The 17,506-nt window shown below is 37.4% G+C and overlaps 3 protein-coding genes across 4 annotated transcripts; 1 reads left to right on the top strand and 2 right to left on the bottom strand.

Annotated features, from left to right (window-relative positions):
- Positions 1-694: 694 nt before the first annotated feature.
- Positions 695-4,451, top strand: LOC137130754 (protein FAM83D-like). The gene is made up of 3 exons (XM_067511272.1): positions 695-1,101; positions 1,763-1,887; positions 2,150-4,451. Exons 1-3 carry the CDS (start codon positions 949-951, stop codon positions 3,384-3,386), a joined length of 1,515 nt encoding a protein of 504 aa, XP_067367373.1. The 5' UTR covers positions 695-948; the 3' UTR covers positions 3,387-4,451.
- Positions 4,452-4,454: 3 nt separating this feature from the next.
- zgc:101716 (uncharacterized protein LOC492784 homolog) lies at positions 4,455-8,351 on the bottom strand. Of its 2 annotated transcripts, XM_067511273.1 has the most exons (8): positions 8,129-8,351; positions 7,302-7,403; positions 6,268-6,411; positions 5,843-5,893; positions 5,607-5,751; positions 5,393-5,513; positions 5,075-5,207; positions 4,455-4,958 (listed from the first exon to the last, which is right to left on the bottom strand). In XM_067511273.1, exons 1-8 carry the CDS (start codon positions 8,231-8,233, stop codon positions 4,788-4,790), a joined length of 972 nt encoding a protein of 323 aa, XP_067367374.1. In that variant the 5' UTR covers positions 8,234-8,351; the 3' UTR covers positions 4,455-4,787. The 2 variants fall into 2 exon arrangements, with proteins under 2 accessions (XP_067367374.1, XP_067367375.1); XM_067511274.1 differs by lacking the exon at positions 5,843-5,893.
- Positions 8,352-8,575: 224 nt separating this feature from the next.
- LOC137130495 (fucolectin-4-like) lies at positions 8,576-11,251 on the bottom strand. Its single transcript, XM_067510727.1, has 6 exons — positions 11,216-11,251; positions 11,035-11,086; positions 10,630-10,659; positions 10,238-10,520; positions 9,653-9,792; positions 8,576-9,408 (listed from the first exon to the last, which is right to left on the bottom strand). The coding sequence occupies exons 2-6, from the start codon at positions 11,069-11,071 to the stop codon at positions 9,062-9,064; spliced, it is 837 nt and encodes a 278-aa protein (XP_067366828.1). The 5' UTR covers positions 11,072-11,086; positions 11,216-11,251; the 3' UTR covers positions 8,576-9,061.
- Positions 11,252-17,506: the final 6,255 nt, after the last annotated feature.

The raw sequence follows: 17,506 nt of genomic DNA, 5'->3' as shown, positions 1-17,506 counted from the left end.
CAGCATCAGCTTATCAGTTACTCAATTTTCAAACCAAGTTAAAACGATGGATGCCAGTAGTGTGCTGGCGTACAGGAGGTCTAAACTTGGAAAGATGAGGCGACGGGTTCAAGACCTCCGTGTCCCATCATCTTATTACAATGAGTTATTGTCTGCATTAGACCTAAGCCACAATGAGAGCAGTCGACTGGCAGTCGACTGCCTGCTCAGCAGGGGCTTGGAGGGATATCGTGAGGTCCTGAAAACAGAGGAAGAAGTGGACTTTCTGTCAGAGCTGGAAAAGAATTACATCCTGGAAAATGGAAGAGATGGCCACACAGGTAGGAAAGATTTTAACATTTTTGTGTATACTGATTCATAAGATTTAAAAATATGATTATGGTGTGTGTGTTTTTCTTTTTTTTTTAAATCATAACCTAATGGTTGTGGTTATGGTGTGTTATACAGAGGTAACTGGTGCATCTGATGAGGATGGCAAAGACTTTGAGAGTTTGTCTTCTGGTTCTTGGTCTGGTACATGTTGTCCCGCACTGTCCATAGACAACGATTCATCTGTGGCAGGTTAAGATCTAGATTCAAAAAACATTATGGAAACAAATAATTGTCATGAAAGACTTTTACTGAAGTACAATATTAATTGTTTGAGATTTCAGAACCATGCAAAGTAATTTGTTAGCAAATCCATGATTGATCTTTTTATCTTTTTGTCCCTATTAGATGTTAGGTGGACTGATTCTATCCTGGATCGGCCCAGCTTTCAGATTTATTTCCAGTGTAAAAGCAGGTCAGCTGGGATGAAAGACCTGGTCAGAGAATTCATCAGAAAGGCTAACGTGGTAAGAAGGTGTGTGTGTGAGCGTGAGACAGAGAGACATTTGTGTGGTAATATGGAAAGTGACATGGAGGCTTGTGTGTGTGTGTGTGTGTGTGTAGGCTCTGGCTATAGTGATGGACAGCTTCAGTGATGTCGAGCTGCTCTGTGATCTTCTAGAGGCGAGCAGGAAGAGGAATGTGTCTGTTTATTTGCTGCTGGATCATCTCAACCTGAACTTGTTTGTCAGAATGTGGCAGGACCTTAAACTAAACAGCAAAAACTTTCCAGTGAGTTTGTTTATCGTCCTCTTTCCATCCGCCTACCGTTCTACCTACATTGCTCCTTGTCTCTATTTTTATTGTTACAGTAAATTTACACAAAGCTGCATAAGCAACTACAACTAGCAAGACAAGGGTTTGTTTTTCACAGTGGACGTGACATCAGTTGAGGTTGACACAGATCATACGTGCGTATTTTAGCTTAGGTTTGTTGGTGATGTCACTGTAAACCACAGTTTTCCTGCTGCAGCAGCCCATGGCACAGATTTCTGGTTGCTGCATGCAAACACTACACACATTCTTAAATGGAAAGTACCTTGGCCACTGCGCATGTTGCTTTTTTTTTCACAAGCTGACCTACAATGTTAATGAAAAGCCCACAATGTTTTCTGAAATAAATTGCTACCAGTAGTTCATGTTAGCAAAATCGTGTGACGTTTAGATTTTCCCAGTGGCAGTGACAGCTGCATTGGTGTATCAGAGGCCAATGTTGTGATGCACATCGTAAAGAAATGGCTACTATTGTACAGTAGAAAATAATCTATATTTTGCATTATTATACATTTTTACAAGTCTTTACTTTCCTGCTGCCATCACATAGCAGTCTGACAAACTTCCTGAACACACATTATGCAACTAACTGCTTTCCCCTGTGTGCGTTTGTGTACAGAAACTGTTAGTACGCAGTGTTGATGGACAGACCTACTGTGCCAAGACAGGCAGGAAGTTGACAGGTCAGATTGCTGAGAGTTTTATCATCACTGACTGGACTGAGGTTCTGACTGGCTCATACAGGTACACACACAGTCGAGCCTACACATACGATGTTTAGCCTCAAGAACACACAATTAAATCCAACTTTTTTATCAATGTATTTATTCACTGAATGCTAGTGTGTATCTGTTGTGTATGAATGTCTGTGTCCTCTTTATCTCCGTTTTGGTTAATTGTTTTAAAGCTAAAATGCACACAAATTAATGTTTATTTGTGTGTGTGGTTCAGTGTACAGCCCTCAAAACAACAGAAAGACCAATATTTGTGTGTGTTGTCTCTGCAGTTTCTCCTGGCTGTCTTGGCTAGTCCATCGTAGTCTTGTCATTTTTGTAAAGGGCAGGGCCATCACACCTTTCCATCAGGAATTCCACAGACTCTACTTCAGCTCCAAACCAGTCCCTGGTTTTGTCACTTTTATCACCGTGCCTCACACTCTGGCTCTTTACCCCACATCACATACACCCCAAAACATTAAGTCAAATTCGAGCCAGACTAAAGCAATGTGCCATGGAACTTGGGCTGAAGATGTTGTAAATTCTGAGACAAATGCAAAAAAGCCACTGCTCTCAAGTCAACGGGGCCCGGAACTGGAGCACAGCAAAGTTGGGGACCCGCACAGAGCAGGTATAGCCTCACAAAATCATACTAAACCTCCACAGCTGCACCCAAAGCCCATGGCTTCACCAGGAACACAACATGATGTGTGTATGGAAAGGCCAAAGCATACAGCTGGTAGTATCTCCACCCTGCATGATGCACAAAGATATGTGGAATCCTTGGAAAGGAATCAAAACCACCTCCAGAATCATTCAAACCCTCTGGGTCAGACCCACATCTCAAGTGTTCAGTCGCAGCTTGACAGCCTGACCGTAAGCACCAAAGCTGAAAAGAATCCAGGGATTCAGAAGTCAAACCCTCTGGACACTGAAAACCCCATAACCGGGCCACTCAGGAAGCCTTCAGGCAACGGTACAAGCCTAAACACACCAGGAGGACAATGGAATTACTCACTAAACTTAAAAGCAAAGATGGAACTTCCATCTGATCATTTCAAACCGCTGTCGCATTTTCGCAATTCGGGAGGATATGCTTCTGGTTTAGAAACTAAAGAGTCGTCTCTGGCATTCAAGAGGCATGGACAGCCACCCCCTCCTTTGCACCTAAGCACAGATGGTCCAGGTTTTAAGTCGACAGTCATTGGACATCATTTTAAGTTGCAGCTCCAGACAGACACTAAGCCGTTCCTACCAGGTGGAAGAGCCATGCTGCATCTACAGCCCCACACCTCCCATCAAGTGAAACCCTCTCCAAAGCTAAACAGGGTGCCCCAGAGTCACGCTGCTAGACCCAGACCATTGGCTCGCACCAGCTCGTTTGACACCACCTACAGAATGGGGAAGATGATGGGTGGACAGCTTAGCTGGGGGCCGTTTCATAGTAACATGACATTATTACAAAGGAGCAAGAGCTTGACTGAGAGACGCACAAGTGGACTTAATCCAAACATAACCACAATCTGACAGAAACATACCCCAACTGAGAAATTTTTTACCACCCACATACACAGGAAGTAGATTAGGTAAATATTTTATGTGTATATGTAAAAATTAAGGCACATAAGAGCTGCTGTAGAGCACTGAGCTGTGTTTTGGGTAGGATTGGAAAAAAAGGTTACTCATGTACAGTGTATTATTTGGATTTTATGTTAAAAAAACATAAAATGTTGATTTGGGTAAGAAATCAGGGGTTTGGGTTTGTTAATACATTATAGATTTTAAATTGTAAATGATAGTTTTACTATATCCACTGATTTTGTTTTTTCAGTCATTAGTTAATAGATTTCAGCTCAAGTAGGAACATGTTGGGAATTCTGTTTTAAGAAAAACTTTGAATAGGGCAAATTATATTCAAACAAGTGTCCTAAGAGAAGACGTGTAATCCGGTTTTTAAGTAAATGCACCTGTGCAATGGCTTTGTTGGGATCTAAATATCTTTCGAGAAAGAATGAAAAGTTTGCATTTTGAAACGTCATTCTTTCATCAGAAATTGTTTTTTTTAATTTATCAAATAGGATGTCAACTGTTTTTAAAGTAGTAAATTATAGTAATTTATTTTACTATAAAATCTTTAATACACCCTTGGTCCATTTTTGTTACTTCTGATAACATTTGTACTAGATGAATGTGCATTATGTTAGGTACAAACTTAACCCTAATAATATTATGAAAATTAAATTGTGCAAAAGTTTGCATCCATCCTAATAAATTATTTTTTTTAATTTAACTTTAACTGATTTGTGATTAAAGGAACTGTGAATTAAATATTATGGTGATGAAAAAAAAGTCTTTTTTTACTCGACATTTCAAAATAAGTAGATGCAAACTTTCACACCCAAATGTATGTAATACACAGGTTTACTATAACCTGTATGTGTGTGGTCTGATGGGGATGTATGAATAAAGGCAGGTAAAAACAGTGACGTGTCTCAGCTGTCCATTTGTGAACTGATCACCCAGGATGCATTTTAAAACCAGGTTTAAACATTGACAATATTTCAACTGCAAAGACAAACACATTATATGGAAAATACAAAATTTTAATGTTTACTCAATATGCTAAGGTGTATCTTACATTTTAGGATTCCCTGAATTCTTCATCATTTCACTGTTTCTTTTCTTAATGCTGAACAGAATCTGCATTCTTTAATTACACAAAGACATGAATCTGTCTATATAATTAATACTTCTAAATAAATTATATCTTTTTTAAAAAGCATTACATTGAAACCTTTGATCTCTAGTTGTGATGAATACGTACTATGTGTGATATCAGAGCAGAAGACATAATGTGCACTTATGTTTTAGTAGTTGCATCTGGCCTTCAATTTGTTATTTGCTGCAAGAGAAGCATCAGTGTGGGTATTATTTCCATCCTGTCTTCCAACTTCCTTCAGCATCAGTCTCTAACACTCCATTCAGCAAAATCTTGTTCCACCAGCGGTCTCTGAAGCTTTGCACACATACACTGGCCAGACTTTCCCCGTCCTGGTAGTCCTCCCTCATCTTCTCTGGGATCAGGTCCTCTGACATTACCTAGAAGATGCAAGATAAATTAAACCGGGCAAAAACTGTCCACTGTCTAACCCTCATCCGCTTTAAAATTTAGAGCTTGACAGTATGTAAATGCAAAAGCAGGAGTGTCTTCTCACTTCAGTGAGAGCCTGTAGTGTTTTTTCTTTGGGACTTAGCCGCTGTATTGCCTCGTCTGTTGTCTGTAGGGTACTTTCACTGCGCTGTAGCACAAAGGAACACTGCTGCTGCCGAAGGATTCTTAACAGGAGTCTGAGGGATACATTAAGGCACTGAAAATTATAAAAAGAAATAGATAGATATACATATACACAACCATTTATATATTATTATATAACTTATATGTATATATATATATATATATATATATATTTTTTTTTTTTTTTTTTAATGCACTATGTCCACATGAGCTTAGTGATAACAATCACATGCTGAACCTTGTCCTGACGAAACAAGTGCAAGCTTTCAGCCAGATTGTGTCCTCATCAAGGTCTGCTGCCTCCTCCTGTTGTTCCTCAGCCTCTCCAACATTCAGCTCCCTGGCTGATTCGCATAACACTTCAGATCACAAGAACAAATGACAACCAATAAGTCATCTGGATTATTGACTTTTAAAAAAATAATATGGATGTTATCCGAGGCCAAGCCTACCTGTGGTTGTTTTGCTCTCCAGCAGGTGCAGACACATCTGGCCCAGGTTGAACCAGTGCCAAGGGTTGAAAGGCAGCAGACTACACAGCTGCTGCAGAGACATCATCTTTGATCGTATGGCTCCAAAATGCTGGTAGATGCTGACCTTTAGTAAAAACTTATATGTCAATAATTGTCCAATAATTGTGCTGATAGTTCCTTAAAATGTTTATATGTGTGTTCTGGCTAAGGCTGACCTTTAGCAGCAGCAGGCTAGTTAGATGACAGGTGTTGGAGGCTTCTTTACTCTGAAGAAAGATGATGAATAAGTTAATAGAGGATTCTGCCACTGTCTAAGCCTGAGTGCTTACTGATTAGTTACTGTTATTTTAGTGCGTGTAAAAATGCAAATAGCTTCTTGTATGTTCATCTAAGAAAATGTAACCCTTTATTAAATTTCATCAAGATTTATCAAATTTAAATGATCATTTTAAGCATAATAAAACCTTCTAATAATGTGTGAATCATCCCCTGGTGGGAAACTAAGGTCCACAAACAACTTGCCTACATTTTTTTTGCCTAAATATTGAGACCAATAAAATGAAAATGTGTACTCTAGTATCTTTGGTACAGATTGGTACAGTTCTCCCTAGAAAACAGGAAAAGCTCACAGTGGAATTACCAGTACGTTGGCCAATTCCAGTGCCTTGTCTCTCTGTCCGAGTTTGGTGCAGCTTCGGGCCATTCCCTCCAACACATCTCGCCTTATGGTCAAGTTGTTGTCGGCGATCCACTCCAGACAGCTGCTGTATGCTTCCAAGGCTTCCTATATTCAGCACATAATGAATCAAAGTATGACCTCTCAACATTATATTCAGCAAGGACAATGAATGGTGGAATGAATAAAATACATACAACAGACTGATGTTCAAACTATATTTCCTATTTCTGCAATTTAATATGGAGTTTTAGTGCAATGTGTATCACCTATGCTTCCATAAAATGTCTTTGTGAGACACTATTACAATAAATATATTACACAGGGGACATGAAACAAGAAATACTTTATCACTTTTCATTTGCTATTATTATGTCTTTTGTGGCAACAGTTGTACAGAATCCCCCAATTTAGATGATGATGTTTATAACTCAGTCATAGGTTTCTGGTGTAATTTCTTGATAGTTTCCTTGAACAGTCACGTGTCTTTTGAAAATTACCTGTTCTAAGCAGGATTACAAACTTGCCATAGTCCCTCCATGTAATAATGATGAATTTACTATACTCAAAGAGACATTTCTTGACTATGAAATATTCTTGTATCCATCCTCTGATATCTACTATTTAATAATCTTTGCAAAGAATTGATTGACATCCACTGCAATTAACAAAACTTTCACAGGGTAAATACGTTTGCAATCATTTATTTGTATTTTTGTGATTTTTAATATTTAGATTACTTTGTAAAGATCTGTTTTCACTTTGACATGAAAGTAGTTCAGTTTTATAATTTTGTTAAAATAAACATTTAATTAATGGCTTTCGCCTTGAAGTATTCTATAGAAGTGAGTACTTTACATTTGTAGTGTTGTTGGATGCAATGTTTTTATATTAAATTTTTGGAAGTACTAGCTTGTGTCAACACATTTACAGAAAAGTCCCAGTGCAAAAGCAACACTGTATTTGTATTGTATGTCTGAAAGTACTTAATTATTTACCTGATAGTTCCCCTGTTTCATGGCCAAGTCACCTCTGAATTTATAAACTTTCTGCTTCTCTAAAGAATCCTCTGTATCAAGAGCAGCATTGTCACAAAACCACTGCAGAGAGAAACAATAAGAGAAAAGATGAGGATTTCAGTCAGCTGTTTACTGAGTAGTGGAGACCTTTACAGTGGTACACAACCACAGCACAACTTTGACTAAGCCCAGAAACAAACACATCACCATTCAGCAAAAGTAATTTAAAGGTGTCAATTTAACTGAGCCTAAACGCACATTAAAAAGCATTTATAGTGAAAATAAGTGTCAGGGTGAAAAACGTAACTTTGTTGGCCAAATATAAATACGATCTACTAACCTAACGTTACGTATGTGGTCAAGGATGTACATTAATTGATCTAGTAATCTTGAGACGTATTTGCTAACTTTATTTATTCCTTAAATAAAAATGTAAATGGCAGAAAAACCCCATTAAAGTCGATATAAACTATTAAGTTATTCTGCAAAATGTTGTTCGAAATTTCCGCCGTTATTATTTCACTATGGTGTTTATTAATAAAATAAATAAATAATACACTTCTCATTGCAAAAATACGTTTAAAAAATTAGTTTCGTAATTAAAAGTGGATTTAAATCTAACAACTCAAACATCGTGGCTGACTTACAGCTAGCTAGGTAACGTTGGCATAAGATATCATTATTTATTAATACGTTCTTCTAGTCAGTCATTAAACCTGCAGATTAATATCCAGATTAATAAACTGCCTTTCACACCGCATCTGTAATAACGATTAACCAGTGGAGTTAATACCGAATAATCTCACCTCCGGTTCACATAGTTTTGCGTTGTAGGAAGACAGAGAAACACACACTCGGTCTCTCGCCTCCAAAAACACCGAGTCGTCAAAGGTGCTTCCAAATATCTCCATCCTAACCCCAAATGATGATTATTTTCCTAATTTCATCGGCAAGGCATGTCTCATAAACCAGCCCGCCGCATCTTGGATGCAGTTTGTTTACATCCTCGTGGTTACGCAGTCCCCAACTATAAACTCCACGAAAAAAATGTGTCGATTGTCGTAGGTTCCGGGCAGAAAGGTTCCGACCCATGATGAACGTTGTTTGTATTCATTAAAAGGAAATAAATTCAAATAAATGGCATTTAAAATAAAATATTTATTAAAGGCTATCAAGGTTTTTATATGCATACGTTTGCAAAATATATGTAGTTAAATGAAATATATTTTAAAAAGAATGGCAAAGAGATACTTTCAGTTTATGTATATTTGAAAACCATCCCAAACATTTTTGAAAGAATGCGTCTATCAGCAAACAGCACATGTAAAGACCAACATTCAACAAGAGAAGAAAAGATCTCATAACGCTGAAAGATCCAAAAGTTTATTGTAAAAACCTCACAATAGCAAACAATAATTTTAGTGTCATACAAATCGCCACAATAACAATTATTAATCACAATTATGAATTATATAATGTTGTTAATATATTGCCAAAGTATTTCAAAGATAGAGTGGCCTAAATAGATTGAGAGCAAAAAAGTAAATAGTTGAACAGACAATTGCAGTTGGTTAAAAGTTGTTTAATGTCAACTAAAAGTGGAAATGCTGTGCATCAATGTATTAACTGATGCTAAAATCATCACCTACAAATATAGTACAGGGGTTTGTCACAACACAAGGCCTCCACTGTCATTGTCAAAACAAAACACAGTGAGAGAACCAAAACATGGATTTATCTCAACTTGCACAGATAAAATTATATGATTCGTTGTCAGACTTGCTGTACCAGTGGTGGTCCCCTGTTGTCTCTATGGCAACACTCACATCACAGTCTTCTCTGGGTTGGTTTGGAGCCCAGTGCTTGTAACCTAATGAATGATCATCGACCCAGAACCAGAAATTCAGGGTGCAGGTGTAGCGAAGGCCCAGCCACACAAAGGAAGAGTTAGCGTTCATGACCTCCAGCTGAACCAAAGTCTTGGTCTCTTCATCAAGGATGGAAGCCAGGTCCATGTTTTGAGCTCTGCAGTGGTTCAGGGCATCTTCCCATGTCTTTTTCTCATTGATCAGCTTAAATGGTGAATCTAAAAAAAAAGAGAATGATTTTAGGCAAACTATAACTCCATATTGAGAAGGGTTCGGTCGAAAAACAAGAATCTAACATTACATGTCTAATCAATCAACGTTGTGTTTAATAATACACATTTTGTCTACATTTAACCTCAAATAAACCTGTCACTTAACTCATTGGTGGCTACCAGTCAGTTATGGATGTGTATATTGCACTGACAGAGAGCCTCGTTTTCTGGATGAAAATATTTAATTTACCTTTTTTTATGCCACTGATCTTCACGTCACACAGAACTAAATATTTTATGGTCGGTGAGGACACAGTAATATAGCGACCTGACGTATTGAAGTAAAAGTCATTGTAACGGTCTTCGTGGAAGTCAGTGATGTTTCTGCACCTGGAAAAGAGAAAAAGGTTAACATTGGACTGCAGACTGAACATCTATTATAGCGTGTGTGTGTGTGTGTGTGTGTGTTTGTGTGTATGTGTGTGTGTGTTTGTGTGTGTGAGTGTTGGGGGGAAGAATAAGTACGTAAAATATGGCTAATAATGGTTAGCAACGTATTACTTGGAGAGTGGAGAACCACAGACGATAGAATGTGTGAAGTGGAGCAGACGCCAACTGAAACACTCCCAGCCTGCACGAACTCGGTCAGATCGGACCCACTTTAAGAGGTGACAGATCTGTTGCAACAACCTCCGCTGAACCGCTTCAGCGATTAAGGGAGAAGCGCATTCCAGCTACTTTTTCATTCATGGGTCTTAATCGTTTTTGGAGACCCACCGCCCACCCCGCCGAACTTCCCCAGCAAGAATCAAGGTAACGTGAAAATATACATTACATGCTGTTGGCAGTGAAGTTGTTCTCACGAGAGTTCCCAATGCAGATGTGAGCACCTGATATATCACTATACTTATGTTCTTTGTTAAATATACTAATACGGGAAATGTTGTAGATGCCCAGCAGGTCAATTGACCACCAGGAGGAGAGGATTTCTAAGGTGTGAGCACATGTTTCTTTATTCCCATCGACAGCTCTGTCAGCGGAATAAGAAAGCTTCTGGTCTGTGTAGTTTGAAGACTGAGATGTTTTCCCCGTTGGCGTAAAGTTTTCTGGGCAGTCAGCTGTACACAAAAACAAATCCAAGTCACATAAAAATGCTGACTTTTATTAGAAATACTATGTTGACATGTCTCAAGAGAAAAAAGTTTAGCGACATGGATTTCGTCCTACCTTTATTGTTTCCTTCTAACGGTGTATTTGCTGCAATATGTAAAACAGCACAGGATTCACATATTGTTATGATGTTATTATTATTACATAATATTCACTTTTTATGTTTATGTTAAGCTTCCTGATCCCATTTAAACTTTTTTATTTTAGTCATGTCAAAGGTGCTGACAGCTCGTGATATAAAAACAGAAAACTCTTTAATAGTTTATCAAAACTTCCCCTTTATAAATAATATTTATGCTGCAGAGCAGAAATTAGGAGCTACAGTACTTTGTTTACAGATAAACCCACTGAAAATGTTTATTTGATGTATGATTCCCATTGTTGATCTGCCTTAAATCTCCTTCGCTTTATCAGCCACTTCAAAGATCAGTGAGATGTTTGTGGATAAAGTTGGATACTCACCTATCAGAGACATAAACAACAGACTCCACAGCATCATTCTGGTTTCTCCTTCCTATCAATTTAAATATTCTTCAAAAATCAACTCAAACCAAAACATCCTGATCAACAATTTCTACAGATATGTCCTTTTACATCTAAAATAAATAAAGAAAGAAAAATCCACAATTCAGGTTTCACTAACCTCTCTCACTGTCAGTCCTTCTCTCTCTCTCCACAGTTTCTAATAAGGTACCTTCTCAAACCTACTGCTGTCTTTATACTAATCTCACTTGCCTCATAGCTGCTCCCGGTTGTTATTTCATAGTCAAAGAACTGCCAAACAAATATTTGCATCTGTTAACATATAAATACTGTAATTTTATGAATACATGTAAATATGTCTGCATTATCAGGAAATTTGCTTCAACAGAGGAGATTGTTTGTCCAACATCTTACATTTTTATTTTCATATACATATTTATCCTCCCTGCTAATTAATACACTGCTGTTATTTGTAGATTTTATGAAAAATATATTTCAATATCAGTTTTATGTTACAATTTCACATCAACATTTCACCAAAGAAACAGGCCAATGCAGGCTGTGGGAAAGGAATTACAACAACAAAAACTAATCAATATAAAGAGACTAACAAAAGCAAATGTGAAATCTGGAGTTTTTGGTCAGTAAAAAAATATGTTTGGACAAATTCTTGGTGGTGTAGTGGTTACTGCTGCTGCCTCACAGCTAGAAGGTTGTGTGTGGCCTTTTTGTGTGGAGTTTGCATATGCTCTCGTGCTTGCATAGGTTTCCTCTGGGTGCTCTGTTTTCCTGCCACAGTCCAAAAACATACGTTAGATTAATTGGTAAATTTCAATATAACTTTCATACAAAACAGTATTGACGTAAGAAGGTTTTCTATAGAAGTTTCACACTTATCCTATATTTATAGCATCCATGATGGTATATAATTTCATGGCAGAAACTGTAAGGCACGCTAAGAGGCAAAAGGCAGATCACAAGTGATGTTTATAGGGAGTTTAATCAGCAGATCAGTTTTCACTCGGAGTGGGCCAATTAGATTGACAAGGCTTTACAGGTTGTTCGGCCTTTTAACCACCCAGCCCACAGTCCAGTTCACACAAAAGGACAAATGAACCATACATGAACATGAACAGTCTCTTTCTGATAGGACTTTGCTTATATGTTTTCTCTTTACTTTGGATAAAAGCATCTGCTAAAAGACTAAATGTAAATGTAAATGTGGACATGAACACACACTGGTCAGGAATCTGGTTAGTAAGTCCTTGTCATTTATTATCCTTTTGCTGGTCAATGGTCCTGCTTTCCGTGGGTTACCCACCTGGAGGCAAATGCTCAGATCTAGGCAGTTTTATGGTTGGTGTCTAGCTAACACATCAGTGGGAAACTTCTTTGTTGAGCCAGCACAAGTAAGGTCTTGCAGGAAAACAAAAGGTCAGTGCCCACTAAGGAAGCTCGGGTGTAAAGACAATGCAATTACAGGTCTGCCATAAGTGTAAAAACAGAGCAGGTGTGTTTTTTTGATTTTTATTAAATTTCTCTCACATATAATACACATACTATATATCCAGTGTAAAACCTCCACCTCACTGACCTGATGTTCACTTCGCCCATCACACTGACAAGTCCAGTGCCTTGTCTCTCTGTCCCAGTTTGGTGCTGCTTCGTGCCATTCCCTCCAGGACATCTCGCCTGATGGTCAAGTTGTTGTCGGGGATTTTCTCTAGAAAAATAAAATAGGAAGCCTTGGAAGCATACAGCAGCCATATGCTTCCAAGGCTTCCTATTTTCAGCACATAATGGGAACATAATCATAGCAGGACCTTTAAACATTATATTCAGCAAGGACATTGAAGACTGGCACGGATAAAATACAAATTTTTAAAACATCCATCTAAAGTGGATTTTTTTTTGCACCTTTTTATCAGATCACTGGCATTTTATCCATTCCCAAAGTTTTAGAACAGATACATGTTTCTTTAAATTAAATTTAAGCAAATAAAATGTAATATTTGGTCTTAAGTGCCTTGTTTGTAACAACGGCATCAAGCCTGTGACTCAGTGTCATCACCAAAGTGGTGATTGTTTCTTCTTTGATGTGCTTTTCAAGGCTTTTATAGCAGTTTCCTTCAATTGTATCATTTTGATGTTAAACCCGAGCATCTTTAGTGTACAACCAAAACAAATGTATCTGCCTTGTCGCTGCTTTCGGAGAGGACTGTAAGGTCCAGCGGGGGAGGATTTGTGTTATTTATCATTTATTTTCATCCCAGTCTCTGCTCCTGGGTAAAGGACAGATATTTATAGGTTTGCTGGAAAAGATATTTGACCAAAGTCTCATCTTATATTTCAACAAAAGGTTTTTAGATTGATTATTCATTAAAATAAAGAGCTATGGTGATGAAGAGCAAAAGCTCTGTTGTAACAAATGGACTAGAGTTTTTTTTTTTTTTTACAGAAGTGCTTAAATTTTTGTGAACCCATAGAGTATCTGTTTTAATTTTCAGAACAAATGTAGTCTTTTGAAGATGTCTTCATACTCTGTGTCTGTCTGTCTACACTGCTAAAATTTAGGAAACATATCTTAGGAAGAACAAATGAGAAATCTAGGCATTCATCTAACAAAAGTGGACTAGAGGCCAGCAGAAGCATGTGTGAGCAGAGGAAGACAATTTGCATAATTTAAAGCCTCAATACAAAAGAATAAAAAAGAAAGCAATTATTTAAAATGAGGATCATAAAAGTGCAGGATGACGTCTATAAAAGACAGTTTATCAGTAAATATGAAACACATACTGATTTGGAGTGATAATATTTGCACTATAAAACTGGAGTTTCAATTTGAACTTGTGTTCACAACACCATGACAAACACTCTAAGAGCAAGTGCTTGTTCATTGTATTTAAAGCTTATTCATGCAGATTTTGATAATTTGAAAATAATGATAATTTCAATGGCCTGTAAGTTTTGCTACATACAAATACTATGTCACATTACTCAATAAAGCCTAAAAGGTACAGTGTGTTACAGTGTTACTTTGTCCATTACACCTCACCAGGCTCTGCAAATAATCCATCCATTATCTTTAACCACTTATACTGTTTCTGGTCCCTATACCAGGTGTCAGTGGGTGAAAGGCGGGGTACATCCTGGATAGGAGACGAGTCCATCTCAGGGCCAACACAGAGAGACATACACAGACAGAGAACCTTTTAAACCTATGAGTTATGTAGAGTCACCAATTAACCTAACATGCAAGTCTTTGGACTGTGGGAGAAACTCAGAGTACCTGATTGAAACCCACACAAGCCTGGGGAGAACATGCAAACAGAAAGTCTAAAGAAAGGCCACAGGTAGGTATTTAACTGGCGACCTTCTAACTGTGAGGCAGCACCACGAACCACTCCATCACTGTGGTGCCCTGTTCACATATTATTTTTCACAAAACTCTTCCATTTCACTGCCATGCTTAAAACATATATTGATTGTTTCGTGTCCAAATATTTGTGGTGAGATTTAAAATCACAAAGACTGTAACTGTTCAAACATTCATAGTCCTGTCTGTGTGCAGCGCAAACTTAGTGGTCTGAGGCATCAATAAAGAGAGAATGAAGTGTTGAAAAACATGTCAGGTTCTATTTTATAGATCCATAAAACAAATTGTGTGAAAGGCGAGTTTGCTTCCTCGCTGAATCCTCCTAAAATGTTTAGCCCACACTGTACTTCCATACTTATTAGTATAAACATACAGTGAATAGAAACAGACAGGTTACATTATACACAGATATTTGGCCTTTTATGTCAGCAAACATGTACAAAGAGTCAGACCACATAAAATTTAAAATGCATTTATATTTTTTATAGCAGACAAAAAACAAGTCACTAGTATGTAGTTCAGCTGATAACTAGTATCTAGTATCAGCCACTCAAAGGGAGAGTCAGCCTTCATGACCTCCAGCTCAGCCAAAGTCTGGGTTTCTTCATCAAGGATGGAAGCCAGGTCCATGTTTTGAGCTTTGCAGTGGTTCAGGGCATCTTCGAATATCTTGTTCTCATTGATCAGGATAAATGGTGAAGCTAGAGAAAAAAAGTGCAAAACTGTGTAACTATTATTGCACAATAAATGTTAGCTGGAGGAACTACGTTTCAGACGTTCACCTTTAAAATGTTTTTACTTTTCTCCCTTTTTATTCCTTTTCTGTTTTATTTATCCGCTTTGTGTGTGTAAGAAAAAAATAATGTTTAGCTTGAACAACTCTACAAATGTATCAAATTGCTACAAATTGTACTGTAATTCAGTTGGTTGTATCTTTGACTTTATAAAATTGCACAGATTGTGCATTGTAACACACACCTGTAGATGACATTTTACAGTCACATTTTTACTCATTTGTGGCTATCAAGCATCTACCATTACAGTGTTTCAGATTTTGATCTGCAAAATTACATTTGCCTCAAACAAGAGCAACAAACTTTGTAGATAATACTACCTTCCCCACGTCACACAGAATTAGAAACCCTTGCAGCAAGTAACATAGCGTCCCACCATTGGTCCATGAGAACAGTTAAATGTCGTGTGTACTTCTTTTGTAAGGACTGTGATGTTTGTACATCTGGGAAAATGAAAGAGAATTGTATTAACGGAATAAAAAATCGTGATGTTAGTGGCTTTATTTGATTAAATCACACAAAAAGAGACCATTTAACAACCATTTTTTAGACTTAGAAACAAAACAGTCTCACTATTTAAGTAAGCGTGGGAAGCATTAAAAGATAAAGTCAGCCTGAAAAAGTTCAACTGCCACTGTCCATATAATAAAATGCAAAAGAGGACGATCTATGGTGGCTGTGTCAACTCAATGCACTACAGACCCATACAAAAGGACAATAAAATAAAATATGAATCAACATATTGCATAACATTGCTCTTTATTATGACCTCTTACTTAACTAATTCTCAACAGTATAATAGGTATCATAATTAATTAAATATAATAAATACAGGACTATTTTTATTGTGCATTATGTTTGTTTTCTGCATTTGTTTTTTTTAACACTTGCAGCTATTTCCCTAAATACTATTGTCAGATTGTTAAAGTGACAAGTTTAAAGTGATTACGTGTACTTTTATTATAGTTTCCTCATTTTGCCTTGCATTGTCTATTTTCTTGTGTTTACCAAATTGCAATTTATCTATCACAGTAAGGATTTAGAAGTCACTTTATATAAAATATATACTGAACATGCTGGAGATGTAAAATTAATGAAAAATTGGTTCAAAGTCACATAAAGGTATTACATGCTGTTAGCGGTGCCATTTATCTCAGATAAATCTCAAACCTGTGCATCACTCCAATATATAATACTATCTTGAATCGCATTGTAAATAGTGATATTAGAAATTTCATATACACCCAGCAGGTCAATGTTCCACTAGGAATTTTCGTTTTCCTCGCTATGAGCACAAATTCCCATTAAGCGTTCTCTCACCGCAGAATAACAGAAACATACAAATGCGTAGCAAGAAGTCAGATTATTTCCCCCTTATCAAGTTTTGTGTGTTGCAGAAACCTGTAGATAAAAACAAAAAGTCAGTGCTAAATAATTTTCCAAATTACACCCACAAATGTAAATGTATTTTGGGGAATTTGTGATAGACCAACACAAAGTGGTACATAAATGTGAAGTGAAAGGAAAATGAGAAATAGTTTTGTAACTAAAAAAAAAATTTTACAAATACATATTTATATGTATTTATTGATATTTATTTACAAATAAATATCTGAAAAGTGTAGCGTGCATTTGTATTTAGCCCCTTTACCACGATACCCTTAACTACAATCCAGTGGAACCAATTGCCCTCAGACGTGTGGAGAAGTTAAAACCAGGATTAGGTTATAAAAAAAATCCCAAACTTTGAACATCTAACGGAGCACTGTACAATCTATCATCCGAAAATGGAAAGAGTGTGGCACAACTACAATCCTATCAAGTCATAGCTGTCCACCTAAACTGACAGGCTGGGCAAGGAGAGCATTAATCAGAGAAGCAGCCAAGAGCCAACTCTGGAGGAGCTGCAGAGATCCATAGCTCAGGTGGAAGAATCTGTCCCCAGTACAACTATTAGCTAGCTATTAGCAACTACACAAATCTGACTTTAATGGAAGAGTGGCAAGAACAAAGCCACTGGTGAAAGAAAAAATCAATAAGAAGTCCTGTTTGCAGTTTGCGACAAGCCATGTGGGGAACACAGCAAACATGTGGAAGAAGGTGTTCTGACAGATGAGACCAAAATGTAACTTTTTGGCCTAATTGCAAAACGTTATGTGTGGCTGAAACCTAACACTGCAAATTACCCTGAACACACATACTCCACTATGAAACAAGGTGGTGGAAGAATCGTGTTGTGGGTTGGTCAGCTGGTCAGAGTTGATGGGAAGATGGATGGAGC

Source organism: Channa argus, chromosome 7 (genome assembly GCF_033026475.1).
Source record: "Channa argus isolate prfri chromosome 7, Channa argus male v1.0, whole genome shotgun sequence".
Classification (NCBI taxonomy): domain Eukaryota; kingdom Metazoa; phylum Chordata; class Actinopteri; order Anabantiformes; family Channidae; genus Channa; species Channa argus.
Note: the sequence above shows the minus strand (reverse complement) of the source record. Positions and strands in the feature narration are given on the sequence as shown.